Source organism: Citrus clementina, unplaced genomic scaffold (assembly GCF_000493195.1).
Source record: "Citrus clementina cultivar Clemenules unplaced genomic scaffold, Citrus_clementina_v1.0 scaffold_4, whole genome shotgun sequence".
Taxonomy (NCBI): domain Eukaryota; kingdom Viridiplantae; phylum Streptophyta; class Magnoliopsida; order Sapindales; family Rutaceae; genus Citrus; species Citrus x clementina.
In genome coordinates, this window is record NW_006262274.1 from 19,983,698 (window position 1) to 19,996,912 (window position 13,215).

Consider the following 13,215-nt stretch of genomic DNA (forward strand, 5'->3'; position numbering starts at 1 on the left):
TACTTATAATATTTTAAAGTAGTTTGGTGTCAAAATTAGAGAGAAGGTGAAAATAATTAGGTTTGTGTAATTGCCAAAAGAATCCTTTTTTTTTATAATCCCAATGACTTGTGTAAGATTTCAATTTAAATTTTAAAATATCACACTCTAAATGACTGTTTTTGTTTTATTTTCACAGTCAACTATGTTATCTCTTAACGCGAGGGAAGAAACAAGTAATTAAAAATCGAATAAAAATGTATATAATAAATATAATATCTGTTAAGAATAAAACATGTGTTCTCCCATTATATATTTCGTTGTTTCACTTGATCCATATATACTGTGTTAGGTATATTTTTAGTGTGGAGTTGGAAAAAGAAATTGCTTTGAACCATTTCTAATTAGTTTGATGATTGAAGTGCTTTCGCTTTCTTTTTCTCGATTAAATTTCGCATCTTTGTGGTAGTTGATGCATACCATCAAATATTGCCTAGTCTTCATCTCATTCACATGCATTGCTTGACTGCTCAACAAATTGAAACACACGGGACGTGATCATTTAATTAATTAATAGTTAGACCTGATTTTATAGCCACGTGTTCAACAAACAAACTTTTAAAAAGACAGAGAATGACAATTTCATCCTTCACAGAATTTGTTTTACTATTTGGGTCTCGGATAAAATTTTTAATATCCCATTTTTTCATTCATGATGCTAAAATATTAACACTAAATATATTTTGTTGAAGGGTAAAAATTACATTTTACGCACAAATAATTATTTGAGATTCTTACAAACTTACAAAACAAAACTAACATGTCACTATCCTTTAACGCTAAAGATGAAACGAGTTTGTAAAAATTTATTAAGAATCTAAACAGTAAAAAATAACTTTGAAGAAGGACCAAAGTGTCGTTCTTCCTTATTTAAGCCAACGGGAGAAACTTTGAATTTGAGTCTTGTATCACAGGTATATATTTCTAATAGTTACGTATTAAACACTCACTTACATTTCTGATCTTTGTTTGCAGGTTTCATGCCAAGGTGATGATGATTGGTTTGCAGAGGTTAGCGAAAATTCTGAGGTCTAGAATGAGAAATATGAGGCTAAAGAATCTGTATCATAAGATTGAAAAGACAGAGAGCATGAGGCAAGAAGCAAAAGGGCACAGGAAAACTCAGAAGCTGATTGCAAAAACTCTGAAGAGCGCTGATCCCATTGCTGTAAGAAACAACAGCTATTATATCTTCTGATTGGCTAGCAAAAATAGTTGCTGGAAACAGTGATTTTAAGATTGATCAAACCAGCATAATTCAATGTGATTTTTTTTTTTCTTACTGAGTGTTTTATTAGTTGGACAATCTAGGGAGATTCCGTTTCTCGTTGTGAGAGCTGTAACTTCCTTGTCAACTTTTCTACTGTTTTAGGTGATCGACCTTAAGGAAGTTTGAAGGTGCGGAAGTAAGCAAAATTGGCTGAACCCTACCATTTTCTGTTCTGCTTCAATTATGCAATTCTTTTGATTCTTTCTCAGGGCGTGTTTATTTTATTAAGGTGTTGTGGTAGCTTAACCCACATTTTCTGTGAAATAAAAAAAATTACGGTTGTGAAATAAAAATTGATAATGTTAAATAAATATAATTTTTTAAAAATAATTTTGATAAAAATAATAAGTATGTTATAGGTTTTGATCATACAAATCTGAGATAAAATTAACTTTTTTTTTTTCAAGTCCCGCTCTCGTATGGAGTCACTACTTTACCTAACACTTTACCTCTTACAGGCCGACCCAGTACGAGCGGGGATTAATCTAGGTAGGGATGGCAAACAGCGGGCCTGGGCCGGGCTTTTTCAAGCCCATGTCCAGGCCCTCTGTCAGCTAAGTGTACGGCCCGGGCCCATTGCGGGCATGTGCCGGGCTTGGGCTTTATTTATTTATTTAAAATTTTTTAAATTATTGTAAATTTGAAATAAATTAATAATGAACAAATTATTACAATCATAGATAAATTAAAGAAAATCAATATTTCAAATTAAAATAATAAATAAAGAAAATAAAAACTCATAACTTAAATTTTTTTTAATACTGAATTTTCTAATTCAAACGCTCTCTTAATTAATTGACACAAAATGGAGAATTTAGTATCATAATTTTAGTTTTTTTGAATCATAATTGATTTATAAGTTAAGAATTTAAGTTTTCTTTTTTATTTTTGAATTACTTTTCAATTTTAATTATATTATTCTAATTTATAAAATTATTTTTTTAAAGTAGTGGCCTTGGGCTTTGTCCGGGCTTTTTTTCTTGGGCCCTTGTCCAGTCCCTCATGGGTGAGGGCCGAGCCTAAGCCCGTGGGCCTGGGCCGGCCCGGGCTTTTTTGCCAACCCTAAATCTAGGTTGTGATATGGACTTAAAGGTGCCTCCCACAGTTGAGATCCACTCAAGACCACCTCGTAATTCAGAGAAAAAAAAACTTTTTTTTAAAACTACAATAATAAGTTCGTCAAATATTTTAAAATTATAATTTTAAATTACAGCTGCTCAATTATAATATCAGAAACACAGGCCCTCAATTGCTTGTGATTGATTGTGCTCAAAATGTTTGTTCCGTTTCGATTCATTGAAATTTGTTTATCAAACATTAGAGTCGATCCTAACACATGTCCAACAAATAATGTCATTTGTTTGGCAATTAAAATATAGGAAGAAGTACAATATCAACTTGCTTTTCTATTTAAAAACCAGAATAATTTAAATTGAGATGCAACTACCATTAGTTGTCGTACTTTGGGGGGAAAAAAAAAGAAGAGAAAAGAAAAAATTGCGCTGTGAAGAAGGACAACATCAAATTGACTTCCTATGTGAAAAAAACCTGAATAATTTAAATTGAGATGCAACTATCATTAGTTGTCACACTATAAAAAATTAAGAAAAAAATGAAAAATGAAAAAATTGCGCTGTGATGAAAGTTCCTAAATCACAAAGATGCACTTAAAATTAACACAAAGAAAACACAAGGGTTTAAATTAAAAATTTACGTACTTTTGAGGTTATTTTAGTTTATTAACACAACGACTAATAAAATTTTTACCTTTCATGTGTTTATATGTTAAGTTGAAGTTTTGGGCTTTTGGCCCTCAAATTATTTAGCACTAACGATTTAATAATTCCAACCTTTTTTTTAATATTTTTATTTGACTCCTCAATCTATCTCACCAATCTTTTTTTTAATTAAACTTAATTATTCTTAAAATTATCTTTATTTATTAATTTTCTTTTCCAAATTATTATTCAAGTTCTAGAGAAACTCCATTAATCCTTCAAAATGCAACATCAGCATCATGACTTTTGATGAGAAAAAATCACTTGAAATAGGTAATAAAATGCTAGGTTTAGAATTGATTCTGCCGTAAATCATTCGCAGATAATAGAGCAGCATTTTACACAATTGAGTTTGAAATTGATCGAGATAGCTCCGTTATCCAGTTATTTAAGAAGATGACTGAAATACTCGAAAGATTGATAAAACAAATGCATAATAAGAGAAACTTAGGAAGCAAAAGTAGGGACGAAGCTGATTGTTTCAGTACATCGACAAGAGAGACAAAGCACTTGGATGAAGCTGTGTAAATGGGGATAAAGACAGCAAGCACCAGATTGCTGTGAGATCTTGAAATTGTTAGTGGGTATTGGATGCACATCATTAATAAGTAATTGATGAAACATGATCAACTTTTTAAAGTTTAATTTCGAATGCATTTGCTCTATTAACATGAAAGATCTTTAGTTCATGTTTCAATAACCTTACAATTCCAATGAATGATCTGTTCAAGTATTTTTAGAGTAATGAAAATTAAGAAAGTGATAAATAAGGGTAATTTTATAAATATATAGAGGCAATTGAAAAGTTGGAGATAAATTGGGAAAATGTTTGTTGCCCTGAAAATAAACCCTAATTTAACCCCATTCAAGTGTAATTTATTTTTATTTTTTAGCTATAATTGGGTTTATTTTCTGGGTGTATGCCACTGCTCGATAAATTGAGAGGGAAACATTACAACTTTTTTTTTTTCTCCTTTTCACATTTTTCTTTACCAGCTCATGTTACTTTTCTGTATTTCCGGAACCCCTTTAACCTTTTTTTAAATCTTTTTTTCCTAAATTCATTTTTTTAAATATTTTATGGTTTAGAACTTAGATTTTTTTTTCTTGGTAGTACGCATGGTTTGGTAAAGTAGAAAATAAATGGAAACTGTTATATTCATTCGAATTTACATAAATAAAAATTTCAGTATTTGCAAAGGTCGAACTTAGCTGAAAAAAACTAATAATGGTAAATTTATTATTACATTTCCTTTTTTTCTTTCCCATCTCTAGATAATCCTACATCACTTTTTACCTTTTGAGTGTAAATCCTTATCTACTATCCATTAATATCAAAGTTCTTGGTTATCCATAAAGGCAATGCCCTATTTGGTATTGAAATATTGTAGAGTTACTATAGAAAAAAAATTATGATTATGAAATAAAAATTAATAGTACATAGTATATACAATTTCTAAATAATAGTTTTGACAAAATTAGTAAAGATATAATAGATTTTTTGTCATACAAGTATAAAATTAAATTAACTTATTTTTCAAACTACAACGAGGTAGTATTAACGAAACATTTACTATTCTTCAGCTATTCAATCTTAATCTCAAACGGGATCTAAATGTGTAGGAAAATCCATATATGACATTCAAACGGGATCTAAATGTGTAGGAAAATTCATATATGGCATTCTTACTTTTGTAAATGTTCATAAATTATTTCTCAAAACATGATGTTTATAATTTTGACTTTTTTTTAAATAAAGCGGTAATATATAGCAAAATTAGTATGTCAAGGTACTGAAGGTAGTAAATAACTGATGAAATGAAAAAATAAATAAATGAATAAGATTAGTTCTTAACGTTTAAAGTGCCTCAATGGATGTTAACCATTGTTATTAAGGCTAATTGTATCTTTCTTGAGTATTAATTTAAACAAAATTACATCAAATAAGCCCGAGGGCTCCAAGTGCTCGGACTTTCTTTCTCCTTCCAATTCCATATAATTAGAAGAACTCTTATATTATATCGCTCCATATATCAGTTGAATTGTATAGTATTAAAAACTAAAATTACGTAAAAGTTTAATTGTATCATATTTAAAAAAAGTTGCATCAGATAAATGATAAACTAAAATCTAGATTACAGCCATTCCACAAAGTATATCTAGTAATTAATGTCTAATAGCCAAAATTACCTAACTTGCAAAGTTGCAGTAATTACGTACGGATTCATTGTTTGTCAAGGGTATTATGGGGAAAAATTATCCTACCAACGAAGATTTTTTTTTAATGGGCTAAAAAGATATGTTGGATTGTAGTGAAATCACTTAACATTCTATGTCAATTAAGTCTATAAATACCGACCATTTTGCTACACATTGTCAAAAAAAGTTCAAACCAATCAACTATCTTATCATCACCATTATTATTAGTACTTTCAGGGTTTCATTGTTCAATCAAAATTCGAACATGTTTGGTTACCTGATACGGTTTCTTAGATGTTTGAAATGGGCATGCAATCTCTTGCTTCACTTCTCCTTCTTTGGCCATCGCATAAATGCTAGCGACCAACTTGTGAATATATGGGAGGACAGATTCGAGCTGGGTTCCAGAGCTGAAGCTGTGGAATGTGCTGTATGTCTTAGCCATATTGAAGAAGGAGAAGAGATAAGAGAATTAAGTTGCCATCATCTCTTTCATGCGGTGTGTTTGGACACGTGGATAAGCAACAACTATGCCATTTGTCCAGTTTGCCATGATTCGATTGCACCGTCAAGGTGGCTCACCGGGCATGGAGAAGAAGTGATTGTCTTGAAGTTCCGTTGTTTCAATTCAAGAACCGAGCGTGATACATGGTGGCTACGCTGAATCATTTATAAATGTTTACAGCTTCATTAGAATAAGAAGAAAATATATATACTAATTACGTAAAATCATAATGATAATAAAAAGTGTATGTTTTGTTCGACAATCTATTAATTTTATGCTCTTTTATGGTTGAGATATATAGAGATAATTGACGTATCACATCATCTATAAATCCATCTGATAAAATTATAGATGCTCATATAACGTCATTAATGATGTTCATTTAATTAAACATGTTGTATTTTTAAAAACTTCTATCATTATTAGTAATTCGTCTAATAGAAAATGTATACCATAACGTAAGATTCATAAATGATGCATCATCTAAATGAATGTGAAAGTATAATTAAAGTTGGCTAATATATAAAGACTAATTATTCATTTGAAACTTAGCTATATGAAAGAGTTATATTAGATATATAGAGATAAATTACGTATCACATCATCTATAAGTCCATATGATAAAATTATAGATGCTCATATAACGTCATTAATGATGTTCATTTAATTAAACATGTTGTATTTTTGAAAACGTCTATCATTATTAGTGATTCGTCTAATAGAAAATGTATACCGTGACGTAAGATTCATAAATGATGCATCATCTAAATGAATGTGAAAGTATAATTAAAGTTGGCTAATACATAAAGATTAATTATTCATTTGACGCTTAGCTATATGAAAGAGTTAGATTAAATATATAGAGATAATTGACGTATTACGTCATCTATAAGTCCATCTGATAAAATTATAAATGCTCATATAACATCATTAATGATGTTCATTTAATTAAACATGTTGTATTTTTAAAAACTTCTATCATTATTAGTGATTCGTCTAATAGAAAATGTATGCCATGACGTAAGATTCATAAATGATGCATCATCTAAATGAATGTGAAAGTATAATTAAAGCTGGCTAATATATAAAGACTAATTATTCATTTGAAACTTAACTATATGAAAGAGTTAGATTATGTGATTCGAATTGCTTTGTCTCTTGAACAAACTCATAATTAGGGTGAACCAATCTCAATTATCTTATGCAAGTGAAAATGTCTAGGACTTTCAAATTTGAGAACACAAATTCTTGTTTTAAAAAAACTTGTAATGCGTACGAAATATTGATGATACCATTTACATCATGTCCTGCTAAATTACAAATATATCAATAATGAAGGGAAAATTTCTTTATTTGTAAATTTGTTTTGTCAAATAAGGACTATTTTGGATTGTTTTTGGGAGGGTAAATTTTTAAGAAATCACTTCTGATAAAATCAGCCTATCCTACAACATATTTTGAAAAGAAGGGAATGAGCAAATTTTTAAAATCTGATTTTAAGAGTTAGTGTTGTACTTAATATTATTTCATATATATCTTTTTTTATATTTTAAAAACATAAAATTATCCTTATTAACTAGAAAATAAAATTATCAAATTTAAAGATAATATTATTATTGTCCATTATATTGAGATAAAAAAATAAAATTAATAATACAAAATATTTATTTTTGTTATCAATTGACAAATATGCATAAAAAAGCTATTTTATATACATGTTTATATGTAAATAAATTTTATTCAACATTATCTCCAACTCAGCCATTTACATTTTAACAACAATTTAACAATAAGATTTAGTAAACACATACGACTGCTTTTAAAACCAATAACACCTTTAAAAATAAATATTACCAAATGCTTAATTAATTTTTTTCATAGTTAATTCTCTTCACAGTTAATATTTTTACAGTATATCTAATTGGTCCTAACCATTATTTTTTTCATAATTAATTCTCTTCACAGTTAATAACTTTAAAAACTACAACATTATCAAATTGGTCCTAACTTCATACAGGCCTTGGAAATTGATTTGTTTCTTTCTTTTTTTGGGTGATGGCGAAATTGCCATCCAATTATGTTACCATTTTAACACGAGCATGTCCTAGATATGCGCCTAGTCTTTGGACATATTTAAGTTACTAAAGAGTGATTCTTCCTTCCAATTAAATAATTTTGGTGAGAAATACGATCATAAAGATATTGAGCTAACTATTAATCAGCAAACTCAAATTTGGTAATAAAAACATTACGGGATATGTTATATGTATCTGCTCTTAGGACAAAACTAATTTACAAAAGTGTCATTCTCCCTTCCAATTGTATCATTTTATTGACAAATATTACTTTCCATTTTTTATTGTCATCCAAAGTTGTAAAAGATTTCATCTCCGCGTGGCATTCCTTCATTGAATTGGGGAACAATTAAATAAGAAATGACATAAATTATATAATTAATTTATCGTTTGAAATATAAATAACACATCACTCGATATTAAATTTCTTGAAATGTCATTTAGAAATTAGAAGAGAATTATTGTTATGTTACATCTGATGAGTGATGACAGCAGAATTATGAAAATTCTCCGCAGCCAAGTAAAACAGGAGCAGCCACGATATTATCCTCACAGAAACAGTTATTCCGTGCGGTGAGGCTGCAAAATTAAAATGAAATAAATGATAAAAATGGAAGATGTTAGTGCCTTTGAATATAGGATTAGTGGGTTATGATCCTCTCTTTGTTTTTTTAAATGTAGTTTTGCTGGCTTAACTATAAATGAAGTAAAAAGAGCTGACTTAATTGGTAAACATAAAAATTCAAAACTCAATCTTAATTATTCGTTTAATTATGAGAGATTAGGAAAGAAGAAAAAAAAAAAAAAGGAGAGGATTCTTATCCATGTGACTAACCAATATTTTTGTTCACCACAATCTGTTTTTGCATAAGTTAAAGCTAAGATAGATGAGAGGATTATGACTTGCATTAATATATGTCATGTTTAGCATTGATGTCATGTTTTGTATTGAAGTGGTCTAATTTAAAGTTACTGCTGACGTGGAAAAAAATTATAACTATAAAATAAAAATTAATAGTGTGTAACAAATGTGACTTTTAAATAAAAATTTTAAATTTTAATAAACATGGTAAAAATATTATAGTTGTTTCATTGTACAAGTATAAGATCAAATCAATTTAATTTTCAAATCACAATAATTAATATTTATTAAACTTTTTAACATTGTACCTTTTAAATTACAGTTGACTAGTCTTAGTACCAAACATCAACTTAAGTCAACATATTAACACCTTGATATTGAAAATAGGAATGGCAATTTGTGGGCTTGGGTTGGGCTTTTCGAAGCCCAAGCCCAAGCCCACATCATTCAAATAAAGTCCATGCCCTTCAAAAGCCCGTCCAAATTTGCTCGGGCCAGGCATGGTTTTTTTTAAAAAATTAATTATAAAATATTTTTTAATTAAGAAAAAATATTTAAATTAAAGATAATCATCTAATATATAATAAGAATAATAGTATAATACATAAAATATTAATAATACAACCTAATAAAATAACAAATACTAATATAAAAAAATTAAACTAATTTAATATTTTAATTTTTTTTTCTTTTTTATTTAAATTAAATTTATTTTTTATTTATAAATCAAGCCCGGGCTTTTGCTAAGCCCTTGTCCAAGCCCAACACATGCGGGCTTTATAATTTTTAGGCCTATATCCAACCCACCCCTTGAGGGCCAGGCTTTAGGCCCACAGGCTTAGGCTTAGGCTTAGGCCGGACCGGACTTTTTTGCCACCTCTAATTGAAAAACACATTTTCCTTTAAAAAAAAAATCACATGATTTGTATTCTAGCAACGGTATTCCCTCAAAGTTTCCACTTACGACACTCAATGTCATAATTTGTAATTTTACCTTTATTATTAATTCTAAAAACACATGTTGGTGGTCGATTGGTGTTGGCTTGAATATTTCTTTCGTGTTTATTGCGTGCGTCAAGCTAGCACATAGGGCAAGGCTACAATAATTTATTTATTTTTTTCCTACTTACCCACACATATTGGAACTAGGGGTGGGCGTGATTCGGTTCGGTTCAATTTTTTACTAAATTTTTCATAATTATTGGATTACGATTATTTTAAAATCATAATCGCGATTAATTAAATTATCGAAATAATCAAATACTCGATTAATCGAAATAATTCAATTCGATTCAGTTCAATTATTTCGATTATGGGTCTATTTGACCTATTTTGGGCTTTTTTAAATTTAAAACCTTAAATTAATAAATCTACCACAAATATAAAAAGTTAACAAACACAAAAAATCAAAATATGTCTCAAAGTATGTTCAAGAACACATAACATGTTCAAATAACAAGTTCAAATCAAAATAAATAAGTAAAAAGTCTTTTAAACTTGATCATAAGTTTCAAGTTTTATGTTTTTCCGGAATTGCCTGAGGCTTCTCAGTTAATTTCACAAATTAAAGATTTTATATCCAAGAGGATATCTAAAATATAAGTGGTGTGTTTTACTTTTACATAATAATCTCGTAATATCTGTCAGTATTGTGGAGAAATATAAAATAATATATGTCAGTATTGTGGGGAAATATAAAATATTATGCTATTGAATCTATTTATTTTGTGAGATGTGGTGTGCTTACTGCTTAATGAGATAATTTATGATTTATGTGAATAAAAAGTACTTTAATTAATAAAAAATATTTTTCTTTAAAAACAAAGCATAGCTAATTGTTGTTTTTTTTTTAAAATTATGATAACAATATTATTGATATTTTCTAATAAAAAAATTATTAGGTCTAATTAATCGATATTATTTTGTTATAGTGAATGATTTATTTTAGGGCGCTATGTCTGATCACCAAATATTCAAAATCAATCTTCTCTAGTAAATATGGGAGTGGTAGATTTATTGATTCAAATGTTAGTAAGAGCATAATCAAACGTCTTTGTTAGTGTAGAAATAAAGGTGGTCTTGCATTTAATTATTGTGAAAATTTTAAACTTGTTTTAATTAAATCTGCAGACCATGTGCGAAGACTTGTCGGCTATTGATTGGATTGTGTCTCCTTTGCGTTTGTCTTTTGAGCAAAGAGATGACAATGCAAAACAAAACTCAAAGGCGGAAATAACTTCAACAAAGAAAAGCGTCCCACAGTTCATAAAACATAAAACAATAAAAAAATCAAATCAGGTTTGGTTTTTCGATTTTTTTTTTAAATAAAAAACCGAACCAACTGGTTTTATTACATTTACTATATTACTCATTTGATTTTTTAAAAGTAAAAAAACCGCCCAAAAAACCATCGGTTTTTTATTAATCAATTTTTTTTTTGCCCACCATTAATTGGAGCTGGCTTGGCATTCGATAATGAGTTCTGCTATTTTTCTTCGATAATAGAGACATATCTCGAGCTTGCTGCTGCTGCTGGAAACGTCGTCCAACATATAGTATTTTTGTATCGTCTCACTTTGGTGCTAGAGTAAAAATATTAGAAAATAGCGTCATGGCCATGCATTATTTTTTTTTAAAAAATACAAATTAACTGAATGCATGCAATCGTTTTTGTATATCAATCATTCATTCTTAACACAGCACGTTGCGTTTATAATTGTAAATTGTTTATAATTAAGAAGTCTTAACTTATGCTTATAGCAATGACAACTATAATTAACCTTCTTCGTTTTTAATGAAATGGAGTCTATTTCATTTTTAAAAGGGAAAAATGAAGCAAAGCCGCCTGTACTGTAAAAACTAAATCCAATCAACAAACATCTCCGAACAGGTCACACCAAATTATTAGAGTTCAACAATTTTCGAAAGTTGACATAAGCTTCAACATTAGACGTGGGGCTTGAGTTAAATTAGTGGTAACAATTTTAAAAAATTGACCTTTGCATTAAAGAATACACATATATACCAAATGGTTGTGGCTCAGTTGGCAGCGCATGCTGAGTTTGTAGAAAGAGCTTTCGGGTTTGATCCCCACTAAACACACTATTTGGGAGGGATAAAGTGTCTTAACTGTGACTACACCTCGAATCCGGATTAGTCGAGACCCAATGCAGTCTTGGGACACCGGATGATTTACAAAAAAAAAAAAAAAGAATACACACACATATATACATACATATATATATATATATGCTACTTACAAAAATTTATGGGCTTAACTTCTCAAAAGATAGTTTACAGATTGAGAGATATTGCTTCAAACTTATATTCTTAGTGGAATAATTACTCTCAATAGATGTGACATATTCTCCTCCGCAATAGTTGTTAGCAAGTGGTTAACTTAAAAAAAATAAAAAAAAAATCACGAACTCCGATATGCAAAAAAAAAAAAAAAAAAAACTCGAGTTCATAATATTTCAATATAATATTAACTAGCCTTGAAAAAATCAAGGCCCCATTTTAGTATATTTTCTCATTTTAGTATATTTAATAGAGAAAATTGCTCAACGCAATTTTTGTTTCTTTCCAGCTGTATCCTTATTTATCACAAAAATTTCAATCAATATAATTGACTTTCATTTAAATAAAAAGGCCTAATTTTGAAGATTGTTAAAGACTATGCTTGGCATCTTCTATAAGTAGCAACTCTACAAACACCCACCATAGCGTGCTGCAAAAATTCTTCAAATATCAACTTTTTTTTTATTATTAATTCAAAGCTCATTCACCTAAGTGATCAACCATGTTGAGTTTTGTAGCTTCAATAACAAAGTATCTGATACGAGCGTGGGCCTTTTTGATGACCTATCCTGTCTTGGGACTTTGCATGCATTCATGCAATGAACTGATCAATTTGCAGAAGCTAGAGCGGGCTGCTCATGATGATCATGAAGAGATAGAGTGTGCTGTCTGTCTTTGCAAGATTGAAGAAGAAGAGATGAGGGAGTTGAGATGCAGTCATTTGTTTCATCAATCTTGCTTGGATGCTTGGACAGCCTACAAGTATGCCACGTGTCCCATCTGCCGGGATTCAATCGCTCCGCCTAGGTTGGTCACTGAGCTTGGAGAGGAGATGCTCTTCTTTAATTTCTGTTCCTTCAGTTCCACTTCTCAGCGTGATAAATGGTGGGTACGTTAAATCACATGCATGATTAAAAGTTATATATATGCTTTTATCAGTTACTTCAAAGTTTTCGCAATACTCTGATGCTCCTTTTGATATCAAAACTTTCGTTGGACTAATTCATTCTACCTACAAAGCAATCACTTTCTTTTCTTTTTGAGTCAAAATTTTGACAAAAAGAGAATAACGGAATATTATGAAAATTAAGAGGGTGTAAGCAGTAAAATTATAAATCGTAGAGAAAAAGTGTCAATCTCCTAATGAATTAGGGTTATGTAATTCTAACTTAAATTTTTTACTTCAA

General features: G+C 29.4%; 1 protein-coding gene across 1 annotated transcript; it reads left to right on the forward strand.

Annotated features, from left to right (window-relative positions):
• Positions 1-799: 799 nt before the first annotated feature.
• On the forward strand, positions 800-12,926 carry LOC18044674 (RING-H2 finger protein ATL64). The gene is made up of 3 exons (XM_006437716.2): positions 800-837; positions 1,015-1,207; positions 12,648-12,926. Exons 1-3 carry the CDS (start codon positions 800-802, stop codon positions 12,924-12,926), a joined length of 510 nt encoding a protein of 169 aa, XP_006437779.2.
• The last annotated feature ends 289 nt before the right edge of the window (positions 12,927-13,215 follow it).